This window comes from Amblyraja radiata, chromosome 39 (assembly GCF_010909765.2).
Source record: "Amblyraja radiata isolate CabotCenter1 chromosome 39, sAmbRad1.1.pri, whole genome shotgun sequence".
In the NCBI taxonomy this organism is placed as follows: Eukaryota; Metazoa; Chordata; class Chondrichthyes; order Rajiformes; family Rajidae; genus Amblyraja; species Amblyraja radiata.
This window is the reverse complement of record NC_045994.1, coordinates 3,335,034-3,357,926: the sequence shown is the minus strand read 5'-3', so window position 1 is coordinate 3,357,926 and position 22,893 is coordinate 3,335,034. Positions and strand designations below refer to the sequence as shown.

The window sequence follows — 22,893 nt, the reverse complement described above, 5'->3', positions numbered from 1 at the left end:
CGGTGACTAGGACGGATGGAGAAATGTGGGTGGAGGTAGGGGAGCTTTGGGGTTTTGATTAACCAAGTAGACTGCGAGGTGCTGTTTAGATTCAGTTTATTAGCTTATTTGCATGGCAGTATGGAGTGGAAGGAAAGTTATCAGCTGGTTGCTGAGTGAAATATGTTGAGGATGGGTACTGGCAGGATGAGGTGGCGACCTGGTCGGAAGCCGTGGCTCCCGTTAATCTCCACTATTCCCACCACAATCTCCACTCCCCCACCCCAATCTCCACGCCCCCCCCACCCCAATCTCCGCTCCCCCTCCCCCACCCCAATCTCCGCTCCCCCTCCCCCACCCCAATCTCCGCTCCCCCTCCCCCTCCCCCACCCCAATCTCCACTCCCCCTCCCCCACCCCAATCTCCACTCCCCCACCCCAATCTCCACTCTCCCTCCCCACCCCAATCTCCACTCCCCCTCCCCCACCCCAAGCTCCACTACCCCCCCCACCCCAATCTCCACTACCCCCCCCCCCACCCCAATCTCCACTACCCCCCCCCCATCCAATCCCTCGCCCTCTCATTACCCCGTCTGCGCCACCGTTTCCCCCGCTGACATACTCCATCTTGGAAGTCCCAGCAGGCGAGAGGAGAGGAAGCCCCAAGTGACTGAGCACATTATGTCAGTGGGGGCACACTGAAGAGCTACAACATGAGCTGCAACAACAGCCGTGTGAACTGACGTAGAAGGGCTCGTTGGTGCAGACCAATGGCAATGGAACCTAGTTTTAAAGTGGAACAACACAAAGTGCTGGAGTAACTCGGCCGACTGAATCATTTCAAGGAAGGGTCCCAATGTCATCTATCCGTGTTCTCCAGAGACTGTAACCAGCTGAATTACTCCAGCACTTTGTGTCCTGTCGGTGGGTGAAGAAGGGCTCGCTGGTGCACTTTTCGATTCAGGAGAGGGCTGGGTAGCCAGGGTTCTAAACGGGCGGGGAGACGGTGCAAGTCGGGGATGGGTCAGCAGGTCATTCCATTCACATTCAGTTTACATTTTATATCTTTTTTTACGTTTCTGACACTCCGTGGTGCTTTGAAGACCCAGTAAGGGTCATTGGCGGACCGGGGATGTATTGTCATTTCATCGTCATGTGACCTCTGTTGGTCCAGAAAAATTTATAATTTAGAGAGGCCCTGCGATCGAGGGTGTCGGAAAAGTCGGTGTTCAACCTGGAGTTGTGCAAGCAGGATATTGTCTGCTTTTCTATTTGTAGACATAAATTGTCTGAGCAAGTTGCTTTTGGTCCTCATCAAGGGCTGCAGGGAGAAAGTGTGGACCAAAGGTGGGACATAACAGGAAGCTTACAATGGAGGGGATTTCCCATACAAATTCCTCCTGAGATATTTTCTTTTTTTTCTTAACCATGATTTGCATTCTGCCATGGATAATAGTGGCCTCTGCAGCACTCATATAATTCCCCACCTTTCTCTTGCTCACTCTTTTTCCCCCACCAGATTAAGAACAGAGTTCCCTTTAAGAGTCAATATTGTTTAATTGTTATTTCCACCAGGAATGGAACCATGAAATTCTTGCTGCACCTTTACCGACACATTAATGTGCATCAGCATACACATTTAGTATAAACAACAATTCCCTGTGGCTATCAACTGTACATCCTTCTGTTGTGCGGTAAATCCTTCTGTTTCTTTTCTGACTCCACTCTCTTCTCCCCAATCTTTGCACATCCCCAATCCTTTCCACTCGTCACTTTAATTTCATGTTTCATGTTTTTTGTGTTTTTGTACTGTTGGCAGATCAATTTCCCTCCTGGGATTAATAAAGTTCTATTATATTGTAATACAATAAATTATATGTGATACTAGGCAATGAGACCATGACAGTGCAAGCCCCTCATAAGCACTCTGAAGGAACCGTTCTCTACCTGGTTTGGTCTTCTATTTTCTCCCACTACACAGTAATTTAATATGCAACTGCAGCGGATGCAACACCTGCTATTTTACCACATCTCTTGCCACCATCCAGGGACCAAAACAGTCCTTTTAGGTGATGCAGCGATTTGTTTCACTTGCAATTTTCCAAGTTGGACACAAAAAGCTGGAGTAACTCAGCGGGACTGGCAGCATCTCTGGTGAGAAGGAATGGATGACGTTTCGGGTCAAGATCCTTCTTCAGACTGGTTAGGGATAAGATCATGGGGATGATCCTGACGGCCAATTTAATTGTCAATGCTACTTTTGCTCTGATCTATCTGCTTGCAGATTCCTGCGCTATTCCTTTGAAAGGAATAACCATCCTTCCTCATCAAACTCAGCATTATGCAGCCTCTGAGACTGAATACTGAATTTGACATTTTCAATGAACTTGCAGTGTTATCCACTTAAAATATGAACTTGGATTTTCACTTGCCGCAGACACCGCCTGATTTCCAACATTCTCAGCAGCAGCACTGACCTGTAATTCACAGTTTGAACACTTATTTTGTTTTCTATCTCTCTAACTGCCCTTTGTAATCTCTCTACCAGATGGCTCTGCAAACTTGAATCACCTTTGCAACCCATGCCTCATCCTGTCAGAGGTATTCCCTATTCATCTCTCCTCACCACCCTTGAATAATTTCAAACTAACATCTCTGTAATAGTTCTGATGAGTGATCTACGACCTCAAACATTAGCTTTATTTCTCCTCATTGTTGCTGCTTGACGCTGAGTGTTGCTTGCATTTTTTGTTTTAACTTGAAACTAATTATATTATAACTAGAGAAGTTGATACGGTTTGGAGGTTAAATGGTCTCAGTAAACTGCCAAGGGAGTGATTGTGAAGTGGGATGACATAGAGTGTGTGAACGGGTGTTGGTTGGTCGGTGTGGACTTGGTAGGCCCAAAGGGTCTTGTTACCATCGGTATCTTTCAGTATATTTTAAAACTATCTAGTCAATAATTATTCACTTATGTATGGAGTTCCCAGTTCTTTATTTAGAGATGCAGGCTTTTCGGCTAAGTGTCCACACCAATCATCGATTACCTGTTCACACTAGTTCTATTTATCCTTCTTTCTCATCCACATGCTCGAGGCAATTTTACAGAGGTTAATTAACTGCATGTCTTTTGGGATGTGTGAGGTAACCAGAGGATCTGGATGAAAACCATGTGGTCACAGGTGCAAACTCCACTCAAATAACACCGAGGGCAAAATTGAACTCTTGTTTCAATTCTGTGAGGCAGCAGCTCTACCAGCTGTGTCACCGTGCCAGTTCCATTGTCAAATGTGAAATTGATCTGGGCAAAAAACCACCACTAAGTGTGGAAATAGCTCAGTGGGTCCGGCAGCATCTCAGATCAAGACATTGTCGGTGGGGGGTGAGGAAAGGCAGGGTGAAGCTGGGGGCAGTTCAAAGCTTGGCAAGTGATAGATGAATACAGATGTGTTGGGGATTGGCAGATGGTGGGACAAAGGCCTGGGATCAAAAGACAAATAATAATGAGATAAGGAAAGAAGGTGCAAGGAGAGATGCTGCTTGACCCCCTTCGCTTTTTTGTAAACCAGCGTTTGCAGTTCCTTGTGTCTGATATGGGGAGTATGTCCCTGGACAGATGCACTGTTCTGTTTTAAAATTACAGATATCAATTTTCTTGAAAGGAGATATTTAAGTGAGTTTATTCCTTATATTTTCAATGTTGATATTTTCAAAATGGATGAAAATGTTTTAAATTGAGTTGTAAAGTATGACCTTAAATTAGTACAACCTGAATTTGAAAATTGTGCCAGGAGCTGGTGATTGATGCTGTGCTTGTTTTCCAGGAGCAGATGTGGCAGTGAAGAGGTTGTGTGAACTGGAGGTCAAGGAAAAATGTTCTGTGATTGGAACTCTCTTCAAAAACATGGAGTTGAAACCATCCATCTTGCGTGAAATTAGTGAAGAGGTAGGTGGGTATCAGGATAGTGATACAGTATAGAAACAGGCCCTTCGGCCCAACTCATCTCTGCTGACCAATTTAAACTAGTCCTTTTTGCCAAGTTTGACCTATTGTACTGTTTGACAGATAGTATTAATCCTTTGACTTATTTTCCTTATGCGACTGTTTTCAGTGTTCAGTAATGATCAGTTATGAATTGCTTGAAAATTTGTCTGTGACTCATTTCAGAATTAATTGATATTTAATTATTGCTGATTAGCAGGTTTAGGTTTGGTTTAACATGGGTAGCAAGGTGGTGCAGCGTGTAGAGCCTCTGCCTCCTTAGTGCTTGTCATCCACTATGGAGTTCACAAGTTCTTCTGTGACTGCATGCGTTTCCTCTGGGTGTTGTAATTTCTTCCCATGTCCCAAGACATGCAGTTTGGCAGGTTACTTGTCCACTATCAATTATTCCTAAGTGGTAGAATATGGGTTAATGGAAGGGAATTTGGGGAGAGAAATTGGATTAATGTTATTGGGTAACGCCCAGTTACGGTCCCAGCCTGTCCCCACGTACCTCGGTGTGAAGCTCGATAGAACGTTGTCATTCAAACAACAACTGGAAGGTGCCAAGGTAAAGACAAGCGCCCGTGCCGCACTGATACGCCGCCTAGCCGGCGCCACATGGGGAGCCACGGCAAAGACACTGCGCATGTCCACAGTGGCCTTGGTGTTCTCAGCCGCCGAGTACTGCGCCCCAGTCTGGTGCCGTAGCCCTCACGCCAAGAAGCTGGATGCTGCCCTCAACAGCGCCCTGCGGACTGTCTCTGGATGCCTACGAGCCACCCCAGTAAACCAACAGCCCGTCCTCGCTGGCATCACCCCAGCCAACATCAGACGAGAAGCAGCCACGCTGGCCCTCTCTCATAGAAACATAGAAATTAGGTGCAGGAGTAGGCCATTCGGACCTTCGAGCCTGCACCGCCATTCAATATGATCATGGCTGATCATCCAACTCAGTATCCCGTACCTGCCTTCTCTCCATACCCTCTGATCCCCTTAGCCACAAGGGCCACATCTAACTCCCTCTTAAATATAGCGAATGAACTGGCCTCAACTACCCCCTGTGGCAGAGAGTTCCAGAGATTCACCACTCTCTGTGTGAAAAAAGTTTTTCTCATCTCGGTTTTAAAGGATTTCCCCCTTATCCTTAAGCTGTGACCCCTTGTCCTGGACTTCCCCAACATCGGGAACAATCTTCCTGCATCTAGCCTGTCCAACCCCTTAAGAATTTTGTAAGTTTCTATAAGATCCCCTCTCAATCTCCTAAATTCTAGAGGGTATAAACCAAGTCTATCCAGTCTTTCTTCATAAGACAGTCCTGACATCCCAGGAATCAGCCTGGTGAACCTTCTCTGCACTCCCTTTATGGCAATAATGTCCTTCCTCAGATTTGGAGACCAAAACTACGCAATACTCCAGGTGTGGTCTCACCAAGACCCTGTACAACTGCAGTAGAACCTCCCTGCTCCTATACTCAAATCCTTTTGCTATGGAAGCTAACATACCATTCGCTTTCTTCACTGCCTGCTGCACCTGCATGCCTACTTTCAATGACTGGTGTACCATGACACCCAGGTCTCGCTGCATCTCCCCTTTTCCTAATCGGCCACCATTTAGATAATAGTCTGCTTTCCTGTTTTTGCCACCAAAATGGATAACCTCACATTTATCCACATTATACTGCATCAGCCAAACATTTGCCCACTCACCCAGCCTATCGAAGTCACCTTGCAGTCTCCTAGCATCCTCCTCACAGCTAACATTGCCCCCCAGCTTAGTGTCATCCGCAAACTTGGAGATATTGCCTTCAATTCCCTCATCCAGATCATTAATATATATTGTAAATAGCTGGGGTCCCAGCACTGAGCCTTGCGGTACCCCACTAGTCACTGCCTGCCATTGTGAAAAGGACCCGTTTACTCCTACTCTTTGCTTCCTGTTTGCCAGCCAGTTCTCTATCCACATCAATACTGAACCCCCATTGCCGTGTGCTTTAAGTTTGTATACTAATCTCTTATGTGGGACCTTGTCGAAAGCCTTCTGGAAGTCCAGATACACCACATCCACTGGTTCTCCCCTATCCACGCTATTAGTTACATCCTCGAAAAATTCTATAAGATTCGTCAGACATGATTTACCTTTCGTAAATCCATGCTGACTTTGTCCAATGATTTCACCACTTTCCAAATGTGCTGCTATCCCATCTTTAATAACTGACTCTAGCAGTTTCTCCACTACCGATGTTAGACTAACTGGTCTGTAATTCCCCGTTTTCTCTCTCCCTCCCTTCTTAAAAAGTGGGGTTACGTTTGTTACCCGCCAATCCTCAGGAACTACTCCAGAATCTGAAGAGTTTTGAAAGATTATTACTAATGCATCCACTATTTCTGGAGCTACTTCCTTAAGTACTCTGGGATGCAGCCTATCTGGCCCTGGGGATTTATCGGCCTTTAATCCATTCAATTACCCAACACCACTTCCCGACTAACCTGCATTTCACTCAATTCCGCCAACTCCTTTGACCCGCGGTCCCCTGCTATTTCCGGCAGATTATTTATGTCTTCCTTAGTGAAGACGGAACCAAAGTAGTTATTCAATTGGTCCGCCATATCCTTGTTCCCCATGATCAACTCACCAGTTTCTGACTGCAAGGGACCTACATTTGTTTTAACTAATCTCTTTCTTTTCACATATCTATAAAAACATTTGCAGTCAGTTTTTATGTTCCCTGCCAGTTTTCTTTCATAATCTATTTTTCCTTTCCTAATTAAGCCCTTTGTCCTCCTCTGCTGGTCTCTGAATTTCTCCCAGTCCTCTGGTATGCTGCTTTTTCTGGCTAATTTGTACGCATCATCCTTCGCTTTGATAAGGATGATAAGAATCACTAAAGGATGATAAGAATCACTAAAAGTTAGTATGCAGGTGCAGCAAGCAATCAGGAAGGCCAATGGAGTTTTGGCCTTTATTGCTAGGGGGATTGAGTATAAAAACACGGAGGTCTTGCTGCAGCTGTACACAGTATTAGTGAGACCACATTTGGAATACTGTGTACAGTTCTGGGGTCCATACTTAAGAAAGGATGTACTAGCCCTGGAGGCAGTGCAGCGAAGGTTTACAAGATTAATTCCTGCAATGAGGGGATTGACATATGAGGAAAGGTTAAGTAGGCTAGAACTCTACTCTTTGGAGTTTAGAAGAATGAGAGGCGATCTCATTGAAACATATAAGATCGTGAGGGGCCTTGATCGGGTGGATGCACCGAGGATGTTCCCAATGATCGGGGAAACTAGAACTAGGGGACATAGTTGCAGAATAAGGGGGGGCTCTTTTAAAACGGAGATGAGGAAGAACTTCTTCACCCAGAGGGTGGTTAATTTATGGAATTCACTGCCCCAGGGAGCAGTGGAAGCAGAAACTTTAAATATATTTAAGACTAAAATAGATGGTTTTTTAGCTGCCAAGGGGATAAGGGGCTACGGGGAGAGGGCAGGGATATGGACCTAGGTATGGTTAGTATAGTAAGACCTGAGTGATCTCCTGGACAAGTGTCGATCGCCTGGATTGGGGTCGGAGAGGAATTTCCCGGATTTTTTTCCCGAATTGGACCTGGGTTTTTATCCGTTTTTTTGCCTCTCCCAGGAGATCACGAGGTTTTTGGGGTGGAGAGGGGTGATAGCGGTATAAAGGGGAGGGTAGTGTCTTGTGTTCTGTGTCTTGTGTCTACTGTTTGTGGGTAAGTGTGTCTGTTTAGTGTTCAGCCATGAGCGAATGGCGGTGCGGGCTCGACGGACCTGGTGGTTTACTCTCGCACCTACTTTCTATGTTTCTATGTTTCTATGATACTATCCCTGATTTCCCTTGTTATCCACGGATGCACTACCTTCCCTGATTTATTCTTTTGCCAAACTGGGATGAACAATTTTTGTAGTTCATCCATGCAGTCTTTAAATGTCTACCATTGCATATCCACCGTCACCCTTTTAGAATTAATTGCCAGTCAATCTTGGCCAATTCACGTCTCATACCCTCAAAGTTACCTTTCTTTAAGTTCAGAACCATTGTTCTCGAAAGGCACAGACCAGTGATTCCCACCTCCTCCATCAGATCGTCACAGAGACACCACGACGAGTGCGCCTCAAGTCACGGCACCCCTTTGCCACGCAAGCCCAAGAGCTGCTCTGCACAACACCGGCTGACGCTTCTAAGGCCGCCTGGGTCAAGACCAGATGGAGAGACCAGTGGAAGTCAGCGGAACCATCTAGGCTACACCAGTACATCAATGACCCCATGGACGTCCCTGGCCAGGACCTGCCCCGAAAGCAGTGGACAACCCTCAACCACTTGAGGACAGGCATCTGACGCTATGGAGTAGCGATGAAGAAGTGGGGCCTCGTGGACAGCGCCTCCTGCGAGTGTGGTGACCCAACACAGACAGTGGAGCACATAGTCACCAGTTGCCCCAAATACCGGCCACCGAATGGTGAACAAGGTCTGATTGACCTGGACGATGACACGTTGGCCTGGCTCGCCTCAACGGAGCTGCAGACCTAAAAGACATACGACAGAAGAAGAAGAAAGTTATTGGGTGAAAATCAAAATAATACAAAGGCACAGGCTGCATCTGTGGAAAAGAAATAGTTATTGTTTCTGCTTGAATACCTTAAGAACTGGGAAGGGGACAAAAGAAGGTCCTTGAGGTGCAGGGAGAATTGGTATGGGGATATCTAGGATAAAACCAGGGTGTCTATAGGGATAAGCGGTAAATAAGCTGATCTGGTCAATGAGTGAATGGGAGCAGGTAGAGAGTGAGAACACAAAGGAACATAAACTAAAGCTGGAGTAAATCAGTGGGACAGGCAGCATCTCTGGAGAGAAGAAATGGGTGATCAAGTTAAGTCAAGTTTATTCGTCACATACACATACGAGATGTGCAGTGAAATGAAAGTGGCAATGCTCGTGGACTTTGTGCAAAAAGACAAACAAACAACCAAACAAACTATAAACACAATCATAAACACACACATATTCTTTTACATATTAAATATTGGAAGGAAAAACGTTCAGTAAAGTTAGTCCCTGGTGAGATTGGAGTTTACAGTCCTAATGGCCTCTGGGAAGAAACTCCTTCTCAACCTCTCCGTTCTCACAGCATGGCAACGGAGGCGTTTGCCTGACCGTAGCAGCTGGAACAGTCCGTTGCATGGGTGGAGGGGTCTCCCATGATTTTATTGGCTCTGGAGTTGCACCTTCTGATGTATAGTTCCTGCAGGGGATTTGGATCGAGACCCTTCAGGCTGAGAGTCGGGGGAGAGGGAGACTGGAGATATGGAAGGGTAGGGTGTGAAAATGACAGATCAAAGCAGACGACGCTGAAGAACTGTAGAATGGTTCATTGTTAGGTGAGGGAAAGGTGTAAACTAAAGTGGGTGATTGGTGTTTGCAACCTTTCTGGATGAAAGGCCCAGTGACTGCTGATTATCTTTGATTATCAACACTTTACTTCCTCTAATGTTTGTGCAATGTCTGTCTGACCTATTTGTCACTTGATCTGTAAGTCAACTTTGTCATATAACAATTTGGTTTAGAACATGAGAAATAAAGCAGGAGTAAGCCATTGTTGTCTCGTACGTGTTCCACCATTCAATATCTTTTAGAAACATAGAAAATAGGTGCTGGAGGAAGCCATTTGGCCCTTCGAGCCAGCACCGCCATTCATTGTGATCATGGCTGCCTTCTCCCCATATCCCTTGATTCCGCTAGCGCCAAGAGCTCTACCTAACTCTATCTAACTTTTAAATTCATCCAGTGAATTGGCCTCTACTGCCTTCTGTGGCAGGGAATTCCACATATTCACAACTCTCTGGGTGAAAAAGATTTTTCTCATCTCAGTTTTAAATGGCCTCCCCTTTATTCTTAGACTGTGGCCCCCTGTTTCTGGACTCTCCCAATATTGGGAACATTTTTCCTGCATCTAGCATGACCAGTCCTTTTATAATTTTATACATTTCTATAAGATACCCTCTCATCCTTCTAAATTCCAGTGAATACAAGCCCAGTCTTTCCAATCTTTCCTGATATGACAGTCCCGCCATCGTGGGGATTAACCTTGTGAAACTACGCTGCACTGCCTCAATAGCAAGGATGTCATTCCTCAAATTAGGGGACCAAAACTGCACACAATACTCTAGATGTTGTCTCACCAGGGCCCTGTACAACTGAAGAAGGACCTCTTTATTCCTATTTTTAAAACTTCTTGTTATGAAGGCCTACATGCCATTAGATTTCTTCACTGCCTGCTGTACCTGCATGTTTACTTTCAGTGACTGGTGAACATGGACACCCAGGTCTCGTTACACTTCCCTTTTTCCGAATCTGACACCATTGAGTTAATAATCAGCCTGCTTGTTCTTGCCGCCAAAGTGGATAACCTCACATTTATCTACATTATACTGCATCTGCCCACTCACTCAAGCTGCCCAAGTCACCCTGCAACCCCCTAGCATCATTTTCGCAGTTCACACTGCCACCCATCTTTGTCACCTGCAAATTTTCTAGTGTTACTTTGATCTCACTTTGTTGCACTAATCCAGTGTCCCTTAATATACAACAATCAATCCTACTCTGTGTTAAATATACTCCACAACCAAGTATCAAGAACCCTTGAGTAAACAATTCCATAGATTCACTGTCCTGTGGATGAAAACAAAATCTTGTCTGTCCTGACTGGCTGATCCTGTATTTTGAGACTGACCCTTGGCTCCAAGAAACTGAATTAGTGAGTAAAGGCTTAGAAGCAGCAGCAGGACCGGCATTATATGCAAGATCGTCATTGAGAAGTATCTAAAAGAAAAGAGGCATCAGACTGCATACAAGAGTATGGTGGTTAGGCAGTGGGTTAAGCAAAAGAGAGCTACTGTAAATGTGGCCATTTCATGAGGGAGTGTGAGGTCAAAGTGCTGATGGTGAGCATCATGTTTGGTGAGGAAAGTGAGCAACAGTTAAGTATGTTTCTCCATCCTTGGTGGATGAACCTCTTACAGGACATGGGAGATGAGGGACATTTCCAATACCTATAGTAAATATAGTTGTCGAAGTAAATATAGCTGGAGCTTCTATCAGACCACGTAGAATGGTTGGAGCAGCAGCTGGAGTATCCTAGATAAAGAAAATGTCATACATACTACGTTTAATATTTTGGTCATGCTGCAGTTACATGAAGAAAGGTGACTACCAGGACGGGCATTAAGTACAAGCAGGTCGTGCAGGAGTAGCCTGTGATCTGTACATAGTGATATGGGGGAAAAGCACAGAATCAAGGGATATGGGGGGAAAAAGCAGGAACAGGGTACTGATTTTGGATGATCAGCCATGATCATATTGAATGGCGGTGCTGGCTCGAAGGGCCGAATGGCCTACTCCTGTACCTAGTTTCTATGTTTCTAAACAGGTGCATTATTTTGGGAATGGGAATGGCTTCTCTGTATAGTAGCACCAACAGCTGAATTTGTGGCATCATGGTTGATTTGTGCAGCAGGAGAACGAAAAGTCTAGGTGAGTAATAATGGAGAATTCTTAGAGGGGGTACTGTCCTGTACAGCTGCCAGTCCTGCAGCTGTCCTTTTTTTTCCACTTATTTTTTATTATTTTTAGTACGTTAAAGTGTGTAGTCGGGGTGGTCTAATCTTTTTATGTGGGGGGGGGTGGTGGGGGGGAAGGGGGAAACTGCTTTTTCAAGTCCTTACCTGGTCGGAGAGGCTGCTTTCCTCCGAGCAGCACCTTCGACCCATCCTCGCGGTCCAGAACCTCGGCTTCGGCGGCGGCACAGCGCTGGAACGCTATCGCGGAGCGGGCGATGCCTTGCCTGGGTCGCCGCGCTGGAACTCCGTTATGCTGGGACCGCCGATAAAAAACTTCGGGAGCCTGGGATCTCTCGCCGAGATCGCCAGTATGCGGAGCTCCATCCAGCGAGGCATGTTGGCTTGGAAACCGCGGTCTCCGGTAAGGAGGCGGCTGTTCATGGCACCCCAAGCTGCTGAGAGGGTTCTCCCGACGCCGGAGCACCATCACCCGGCGAGAATAGCCGGGAACATCGGGCCTCCGTAGCGGCGACTGTGGAGGCCTCAATAGGCCCGAATATGGGTGGACATGAGGATGGGGGACTGGATTTTGTGCCTTCCCCCACAGTGGGAACGATTGTGGGGGGATGTTTTTATGTTTTAATGTTAAACTTCTTTAATGCTATGTTGTTTTTTTATTAGTGTGCTGCAGGGACATCTGAATTTCCCCTGAATAAGGGGATTAATAAAGTATTATTATTATTATTATTATTATTATTTGTTGGCGAGGGGAACTAGCTGAGAGCGAGACTCCAGAATAATATGTTGCCTCCCCAACGTCAGGCTTGGTGATTTCTCCAGTAAGGTAGAGAATGTCCTGAAGGGGTAGGGAGAGCAGCCAGAGGTTCTTGGTTCTTGGTTTCTTGGTCCTCCAAAATATTCCAAATGGAATTTAAACTGGAGGTTGTAGTACATGATGATACTAATGGAGTAGGGTAGAATGAGTAGTTGAGCTGTGCGTCAAGCAGTCATTTCGATCCAGAGATGGTACAAAGCATGCAAAATATGGCACTCCCAGATTGTGCAATATCAGCCAATGAGTGATGCAACTATTACCATTCAGACTGCCTACAAGAGTATGGTGGTTAGGCAGTGGGTTAAGCAAAAGAGAGCTACTGTATATGTGCAGTCAGTACTCCGTAGGAGTTGGTATCGGAAAGAGTTAAAAAGACAAATAAAGGCACAACAGAAAAGGCTGAAACGATACAAAAGGCTTAAACGATATAGGAAAGACTTCCTCAAATGGAAAGATACAACAATTGTAGTGCAGTCTCACTACCGTGCTTATAAAGCAAGAAAACTAAGCAGAGCACAAATCAAAGCCAGTGTTGTAGTGAAAAGACAATATAGATCTTACTTGATGAAGAACCAGAGATGTGACTTAAGTGGACAAGTAGATGAACTACAGAAAAAGCTTAAACTATACAAAAGGCTTAAACGATATAGGAAAGCCAGTGTTGTATTGCAAAGACAATATAGATCCTACTTCTTGATAAAGAACCAGAAAGGTGACTTAAGAAGACGAGTAGATGAACAACAGAAAAGGCTTGAACGATGCAAGGAAAGGTTGAATAAATGTGTGACAATGAGTTGAAAGCTGCTAATAGAAAAGTCTAAAGAAGAGAGGCTGGTCGGTCAAGACAAAAGTATGCAGGGCCGATTACAATTAGGACACTTCAGTATAGTCCAGCATGGAGCCTCCTTCACTGAGCAATGGACAAAGGGTTATGCATTGCAGAATCTCATGAAACAACAAGAGCAGATAAATAATCAGAGAAGGGAAACTGAACAGCAGAGGAAGCTGCTAGAAAATGGAAACTTGCAGCCATGGGTCAGATCCCACTTACAAAGAGGAAAACAAAACAAATACATGAACCAGAAAATGATAACTCATAAAGCAATGGTTAATGTATTTGGTTTAAGTTTAATACCATTGTGCAACAGTGTATTATTCAATGATGGGTAGGAAAAGAGCATATACCGTACAGGTGAAATGGACTTAAAGGGGGAGGAGTGCGGTGTATGTAATAGAAATGGTATTACCTGCCTCCAAGTTAAAGGGGGAGGAGTGTTATGTATATAATAGAAATAGTGTTACCTGCCTCCAAGTTAAAGGGGGAGGAGTGTTATGTATATAATAGAAATAGTGTTACCTGCCTCCAAGTTAAAGGGGGAGGAGTGTTAGGTATGTGATAATTAGCATATGTAATTAGTGTCTTGTGATATCTTGTGCAAGTACGCATGTGCACGGGTAGACTCAAGGTGGAGTCCTGCAGTAAAGAAGCTTGTAAGATTACTCCCGTGTCCGAGCCTTATTCAAGTCGGTTCAAAGCATCCAAATACACAACAGCACCTATTATAATGCAAAGAGCCTCATGCGTAAATTGGGTGCGGTTAGAGCATGGGTCTGCACTTGGCAATGGAATCAAGAAAGTATGGTTGAGGGAAATTATAGGACCAGCAGCTTAATGTTAGGGTATAGAGGTTTTGGGCATTACAGAGGAAAATGCAGACGAGGAGGGGAGTCGCAGTGTTTATTAGGGAGCACATAATGTCTACATAGAAAGGATATTCTGCATGAATCATCCAATGAGTTCATATCGATAGGAATGAGTGCTTGTTGACTTTGCTATCGTTTTATGCAATATGGAGGAATTGATACATCAGCAAATCACAAAAGTTTAAGAGCAAAGGTTATAACCGAGAGGGTTTTAACTTTTAGTATTCACTGGAATTGTCTTAACACAGTGCTTGGATGAGATGACCTTTAAGTGCATCCAATAGGTTTTTTTGAGATAATGTCAACGTGTAAAGCTCTGCTCAACCAAAGATAGGCAAGTAATATTAAAGGGCATCTGAAGACATTCTCCAAATACAATGAGAGCAAAAGCATAGCTAACAAAATAGTGTCCCCTGAAGAACTAAAGGGTTAACCTGTGTGTGGGCAGAGTACGAAATGAATACATCTCATTTATATTTACTGCCAAGGAGGACATGGTAGATAGTTAGTTGAGGTCAGGTTATGTGGATAATATGGAGCAGTTCATTATTAAGATGGAGGAGGTGTTGAATTTTGTAGATGTATATGGGATAATGAATCCATAGAACTGGAGGAGATCTATTCCAGATTTCCAAGGGAGGAGATGGCTGGAGATTCTTTTGCATCTTTAAATGCAGGTGAGGTGCAGAAGACCGGAGGATGGCTAGCATTGTGACTTGAGCAAGGGTAAGTCGGGCGAGCCTAGTGTCAGTGGCAGGGAAGTTATTGGAGAAAACTCTTGTGATACATAAGATTTAAGTACATTCTGTACTGATTGGAAATAGTTGCATGGCTTTGAAGGAAAATCTTGTTCACTAATTTTGTGATGTTGCTGCAAGCAAGATTTTCATTGAATCTCTACCTCCAACTTGAGTATGACATTAAAATCGACTTGCCTTAAATCTTTTGAGGCGGCAACTAAGAAGATTGATGAAGGCAGCCAAGGCAAGTCGATTTTAATGCCTATGGGTCCTCCCCCTTTAAGTCCATTTCACCTGTACGGGTCCCACGCCACAAGATTCAGGAACAACGACTTTCTTGCAACTATCAAGTTCTTGAACCGACCTCTACATCCCTAATTCTACTTTGGCAGTGGAACATTATAAATCTTTTGCATTACAGTGGACTTATTTTTCTAATTGTGTGGAGTTTTCTAATTAATATAGAATTTATCTGCCTATAATGCTGCTTCGAGCAAGATTTTCATTGCACCTATACTTCATTGTGCCTATAACAATAAACTTGATTTGACAAGATATTAAGCAGTCAGCCCTGCCCTACACTTAATCACATTTCTGTGAGTACAATAACATAGTAATTACAATGCCCTTCATAATGTTTGAGACAAAGACCCATCATTTATTTATTTGCTTCTGCACACAATTTGAGATTTGTTATATTAACAAATCATCTGTAGTTAAAGTGCACATTGTCAGATTTTAATAAAGGCCATTTTTATACATTTTGGTTTCACCATATGGAAATTACAGCAGTGTTTATACATAGTCCCCCCATTTCAGGGCACTATAATGTTTGGGACACAGCAATGTTATATAAATGAAAGTGGTCATGTTTAGTATTTTGATGCATATCCTTTACAAAGTCTGTGATTCATGGACATCACCAGTTGCTGGGTGTCTTCTCTGGTGATGCTCTGCCAGGCCTACATTGCAGCCATCTTTAGCTTATGCTTGTTTTGGCGGCTAGTCCCCTTCAGTTTTCTCTTCAGCATATAAAAGGCATGCTCAATTGGGTTCAGATCGGGTGATTGACTTAGCCATTTAAGAATTTACCATTTTTTAGCTTTGAAAAACTCCTTTGTTTAGCAGTATGTTTGGGATCATTGTCTGTAGAATGAACTGCCAGCCAATGAGTTTTGAGACATTTATTTGAACTTGAGCAGATAGGATGTGTCTGTACATTTCAGAATTCATTATGCTACTACTATCAGCAGTTGTATCATCAATGACGATAAGTGATCCAGTACCTTCAGCAGCCATACATGCCCAGGCCATAACACCCGCACCACCGTGTTTCACAGATGAGGTTGTATGTGTTTAAGAAGGAACTGCAGATGCTGGAAAATCGAAGGTACACAAAAATCCTGGAGAAACTCAGCGGGTGCAGCAGCATCTATGGAGCGAAGGAAATAGGCAACGTTTCGGGCCGAAACCCTTCTTGTTTTGGATCTTGGGCAGTTCCTTCTCTCCTCCATAATTTGCTCTTGCCATCACTCTGATATAAGTTAATCTTTGTCTCATCTGTCCTCAAGACCTTTTTCCAGAACTGTGGTTGTTCTTTTAAGTACTTCTTGGCAAACTAATCTGGCCATCCAATTTTTGCAGCTAACCAATGGTGCAGTGTAACTAATCTTGCAGTGTAGCCTCTGTATTTCATTTCATGAAGTCTTTTGCGGACAGTGGTCATTGACAAATCCACACCTGACTCCTGAAGAGTGTTTCTGATCTGTCGGACAGGTGTTTGAGGATTTTTCTTTATTATAGTTAGAATTCTTCTGTCCTCAGCTGTGGAGGTCTTCCTTGGCCTGCCAGTACCTTTGCAAGTAAGCTCACCAGTGCTCTATTTCTTCTTAATGATGTTCCAAACAGTTGATTTTGGTAAGCCTAAGGTTTGGCTGATGTCTCTAACAGTTTTATGCTTATTTCTCAGTCTCATAATGGCTTCTTTGACTTTCATTGGCACAACATTGCTCCTCATATTGATAAACAGCAATGAAAGTTTCCAAAGGTGATGGAAAGACTGGAGGAAAGACAAGGTGCTGAGAGCTCTCCTATACCTGCATTAAGGAGGCATTTAAACACACCTGAGCATTTACCTATGAAGTCATGTGTCCCAAACATTATGGTGCCCTGAAATGGGGGAACTATGTATAAACACTGCTGCAATTTCTACATGGTGAAACCAAAATGTATAAAAATGGCCTTTATTAAAATCTGACAATTCCACTTTAAACACATGTGATTTTTTTTCTATTACAAATCTCAAATTGTGGAGTACAGAGGCAAATAAATAAATGATGGGTCTTTGTCCCAAATATTATGGAGAGCACTGTACATGTGCTCTTTCATGCTAGAACCGCCTGCAAGGCTCTTGCATTAGAGTTGAGCCTACCAGCCTCCGCCTTCCCCCAAGCTCCGTAAAGTGTCTCTGGCTCCTCAGCCCACTAGACTTGGTTTATTCTTTACAATCAAGTCAATCTCTCACTGTCACATTGTTACTGGGTTTCCTACCACACTCCCATCACTCTTCTCCCCAGCCAAATCACCAAATTACTTTAAATCCTCTGAAGAAGCATGAGCAAAGCTTCCTTCAGGGATATTGGTCCCCTTCCAGTTTAGGTGTAATCTGTTATCTTTGTACAGGTCCCTCCTGCCCTGGACCTACACCCTCCCAAAACAGCTCATTGGCCACACATTCATCTGTCCTTTCCTGCTTGTTGAGTAATCATGATTGATAACCTCCAGGATCCTGTTTTCTAAATTTCTATCTGTACTGATATTCACTCTGGAGAGCCTCATTCCTCTTTCTGCCCATGTCGTTGGTACCAGCATGTGCTTCAACTCCGTTCTCCCTCCCACTTCAGAATGTTCCGCACCTGCTCTGACACATCCCTGATCTTGACAACAGATCATTTTGGAGTCGTGCAGAGACCCCAGGTCTCCGCTCGTACACACCTAATGGAGCACATTAATGCTCAACGATTGAATTAGGAGGATTCATAGTTATTCAAAATTCTAAATGGAGACTTTTTAAAATTTTAGCATAACCTGTTACCGCAGCCAGCGCGTACAAAGTACACGGACCAATTAGATGAGCTGATTCTGGAGGATGAGTTGCAACGCATCAAACTGGAGGGCAAGATCGATATTCAGAAACTTGTTACAGGTATGGCCGCAAGCAACAATAACAGGATACAAGTCAATTAAGAGAATTGTTCTGTTAATTATGACTTAGTAAATTACATTGTGGTAACGTGTAGACTTCCTGTTACGTAGACTTGTTTCTGGATATACTTTCAACTTGTATTAAGTATTAACATACGTGATATATGTTCAAATCAAATCAAATGGAAGTCTGATTTACGATTTTATTGAATGTACATGTTGATTCTTAACTCTCAAATATCTTTCAATTCCATCTGATGCCTCAAACTGTTGCAACAAAATGTGGTGACAATAAATCCAGGTTAATCGCCTTGAATATATTCCTGCTTGTATATTATCAGCCGTATATTAATTATATTCATACAATGTAAATCGGCAGGTCGGTGGTTGAGATTTCTGCCTAAGTATCTTGCTTTCTGATCTATGCCATCTACAAAGCCAAAGTTGAATATGATGGTGCTTTTTACTTGCCAGAAAGTGGAGTGCCAATAATGTTATATCAGGACCGGTATAACCACTTTGCCCATCCATGATGCACATGGACTGCAATTTGTAACACCTGGAAAATGAACTTTTTCGCAGCCTATTATACTTCTTTGAAGATACTTGGAGCATCGTAAAAGCAGGAGTTTGACGCGATATGTCTACTTCCTCATTCAAGATAGATCAAGGATAATTGCCTCTGCTCCAGCTTCCAATGCTATCCCCACATACATTGATTCTCTTAATATCTATAAAATAAGTCCATCTCTCCCTTGAATATACTGAGTTCGCTGTCTTTTGGGGAAGAGAATACTGAAGATTTGGTATCCTTGAGGCATTGAATTTTCTTCTAATTTTAGCCCTCAAGGGCCAACTATTTAGATTTGTTTTATAGGCATTCCAGTTGTCTTCACTGTATCTGCTCTTAAGTTCTAAGAATGTTATTTGTGTAATGGACCGTATAACAGAACAGTACTAGAACAAGTTCTTCAGCCCACATTGCTTCTGCTGAACCAAGTTATGATGCCAAGTTAAACTAATCCCTGCTTGCATGTGATCCCTGTCCCTCCATTCATAGAAACATAGAAAATAGGTGCAGGAGTAGGCCATTCGGCCATTCGAGCCTGCACCGCCATTCAATATGATCATAGCTGATCATCCAACTCAGTATCCATGCTGAGTTGTACATTCACTGCATATCTATGTGCCAATCCAAAAGCCGCTTTAAAAAAAAACAAAAAAACACTATTGTATAACTTTCCCCACCATCCCTGGAATCTCTAGCCACCCACCACTTTCCGTGTTTAAATAATATCTCCTTTAGATGTTGCATGTGACACATTAAGGTTATGCCTCCTTGTCTTTGACATTTTCACCCAGGGGAGGAAGGTCTTGACCCCTGGCTTGTCTTCTATCAGGTGTCTCCCTCAGCCTCTGGCCTTCCTGTGAAACCAATTCAAGTTTATCCAATTTCTCCTTAATACTAATATCCTCTAATCCAGGCAGCATTCTGGTGAGTCTGATCAGTCTGAAGAAGGGTCTCGACCCGAAACGTAACCCATTCTCTCCAGAGTTGCCGCCTGTCCCGCTGAGTTACTCCAGCATTTTGTGTCTACCTTCGATTTAAACCAGCATCTGCAGTTCTTTCCTAAGGATTCTGGCAAACCTATTCTGCACCCTCTCCAAAGCTTCCACATACTTCCTAAATGGGAAGCACACAATACTCCAAACATGGCCCAATAATGCTGCAATGGGCTTCCTGTCTCTTGTGCTCATACCTTGACCTATGAAGGCCAGCATACCATAAGTCTACTTTACCACTCTGTCTGTTTGTGTTGCCACTTCACGCAGCTATGGATTTGGACCCCAAGACCCCTCTGTACATTAATGTTGTTAATGGTTTTCCCATTACTGTATACTTTCCCTTTACATTCAACCTCTCAAAGTTCAACACCTCACACTTGCTCAGATTAAACTCCATCTGCCATTTCTGTAGCTGATCTATATCTCGCTGTATGCTTTTGACAACCTTCCACACTATCTGCAACTCAACCAATTTTGGTATCATCTGCAAACTTGCAAACCAACAGAGGTCCCAGTACTGCATACAGAGTACCAGTCCCTGCAGAACTCCACTGTTCGCAGATCTCCAGCCAGAATAACTGCTTTCCGTCACAAAGGTATGTCAACTATAACGGAACCATCTATGAATTCACACAACCAAGTCACTGTTGATCCCGTGCATCTTAATATTCTGGATCAGCTTTCCAAGAAGGACTTCATTATGTGCCTTACTAAAGTCCATGTAGACTACATCCATTGTCCTACCTTCATTGATTACTCTTGTCACCTCCTCAAAATAATCAATACAATTTGTACGGTGTGATCTGCACAGACAAAGCCTACTTCAGAATGCGCAGCAGAACACATATACATTGATGGTGCTGAAGTAGAGGTGGTTAAAAGCTTCAAGTTCCTAGGAGTAAATATCACCAGCAGCTTGTCTTGGACTAGCCATATCGAAGCAATAGCCAAGAAAGCACACCCTTGCCTCGACTTCCTTAGCAGGCCTAGGCAGTCAGGCATGCCCCCAATAACTTTCCCAAACTTCTCTACATGCGCTGTAGAAAGCATTTTATCAAGATAGGTTGGTTTGGAAACAGCTCCTTCCCAGACCGCAAGAAATTGCAGAGAATAGTGGACGTAGCCCAGATCATGACACAAACCAACCTCCCTTCCATTGTCTCCATCTACAATTCATGCTGCTTATGCAAGGCCAGCAGCATTATCAAGGATGAGTCTCACACAGGTCACTCCCTCTTCTCCCCTGTCCCATCAGGCAAGAGGTACAGAAGTGTGAAAACGCACACCTATGGATTCACGGACTGTGTTTTCCCAGCTGTTTTCAGGCAACTGCTGAACCATCCTATCAACAACTAGAGAGCAGCCTTGAGCTACTATCTACCTCATTGAAGGCCCTCGGACTATCCTTAATCGGACTTTACTGGACTTTATCCTGCACTAAACATAAAACCCTTTGTCATGTATCTGTACACAGTGGACGGCTTGATTGTGATCAGTCACGCATCGTCTTTCGACTGACTGGTTAGCAGGTAACAAAAAGCTTTTCTCTACCTCGGTACACGTAACAATAAACTAAACTAATAATAAGGCCATGCTGACTGTCTCTAATTAGCCCATTGTCTTCCAAATGAGAATAACTCCTCTCCAATAGCTTCCCAACCACTGTGAGGCTCACCGACCTATAATTTCCTAGATAAGCTCTACTTCCCTTCTGAGTTCACCCCTAATTCTTCTAAACATGACAACATTACCCCAGTCAAACATCAACTACGACTGACTGAAAGGTCAAGGAAGTGGGTGCATTGGTACGTCACTTAGACGTGTACGCAATGTCGACTTGGGTATATTACTGTTTGTACATTGTCACTTGGTCAACAACAATAAGGACTGCAATGGGTTGAGAAAGCAGATCGCCATAATTTTTCAAGAACATTTAGCATAAATATTAAATCCTAGCCTTGGCTGCAATGCCTGCTTTCTAGGATTTGATCTTTTTTTAAATAAGAGACTAACTTAGTAAATTCAGATTTAAGGAATTTTTTTCTTTTTCTTTTTGTGCATTCAGAAATAATTCTTAAAAATCCTACCTTTGCCAGAAATTTCCTGTGATCATTCAATAATATTAACAAATTGTATTAATTAGGATGAACATTGGGAATGAATGTTATAGTTGATGTAAATCCTTTTAGCTTGCTGCTAGAAAATAGCATGCATCAGATTTTAAAAGTATCTTATAACCAGATGCTTAAAAATATGCATATTGTGCTTTGGATGTTTTATTATCTCTCCTTCCAATTGATCAAATTCTTCCCCAGTTTCTCATTTGATTTAAGTAACCTTTGTATCGTTTGCCATGTTTATCCTGTTGCTCAGTTGTAAAATGTAATGCACAAAGTTCATAGAAACATAGAAAATAGGTGCAGGATTAGGCCATTCGGCTCTTCGAGCCTACACCGCCATTCAATATGATCATGGCTGATCATCCACTCAGTATCCTGTACCTGCCTTCTCTCCATACCCCCTGATCCCTTTAGCCACAAGGGCCACATCTAACTCCCTCTTAAATATAGCAAATGAACTGGCCTCAACAAAAAAAGGGACGACAGATGGCACAATGGGCTAAGTGTTCGGCTGACTACCGGAAGGTGGCCGGTTCGAATCCCGCTTGGAGTGCATACTGTCGTTGTGTCCTTGGGCAAGACGCTTCACCCACCTTTGCCTGTGTGTGAATGTGTGTGAATGTGTGTGAGTGATTGGTGGTGGTCGGAGGGGCCGTAGGCGCAGAATGGCAGCCACGCTTCCGTCAGTCTGCCCCAGGGCAGCTGTGGCTACAGAAGTAGCTTACCACCACCGAGTGTGACTGAGGAGTGAATGAATAATGCGATGTAAAGCGCCTTGAGTATTAGAAAGGCGCTATATAAATCCCATCCATTATTATTATTATTACCTTCTGTGGCAGAGAATTCCAGAGATTCGCCACTCTCTGTGTGAAAAATGTTTTTCTCAATCTGTGGTTATTTATTTTAAATGTTTCTGCCATGATTACAACTATCCCTATAATTACCCCAAGTGCTGTGGCCTCCTTTTTATATATATTTTTGTCTATTTGCAACTCTTGGTATTGCAGTTCATACCTGCATCTAACATCATCATGTGCCTTGTTTACCAGGGGCGGTTATTGCATTATTTGGAGCAGAGCAGGATAATGGAAAGTTCCTTGTGGAGGATCTTTGTACCTCGGATATCCCACCACAGCAGCAACTGCCAGTATCGGACACTGATAGGTAATGAAAACAATTTTATTTAA

At 43.6% G+C, this 22,893-nt stretch overlaps 1 protein-coding gene across 2 annotated transcripts in view; it reads left to right on the top strand.

Annotated features, from left to right (window-relative positions):
- pold2 (DNA polymerase delta 2, accessory subunit) overlaps positions 1–22,893 on the top strand; it is a 32,287-nt gene that overhangs the window by 2,205 nt on the left and 7,189 nt on the right. The window contains exons 2-4 of one of the 2 annotated variants that reach the window (XM_033013922.1): positions 3,809–3,924; positions 17,898–18,021; positions 22,756–22,870. In XM_033013922.1, the coding sequence (XP_032869813.1) occupies positions 3,809–3,924; positions 17,898–18,021; positions 22,756–22,870 (355 nt within the window). Of the gene's footprint in view, positions 1–3,802; positions 3,925–17,897; positions 18,022–22,755; positions 22,871–22,893 lie in introns of both variants that reach the window. The other variant, XM_033013921.1, reaches the window with a different exon arrangement.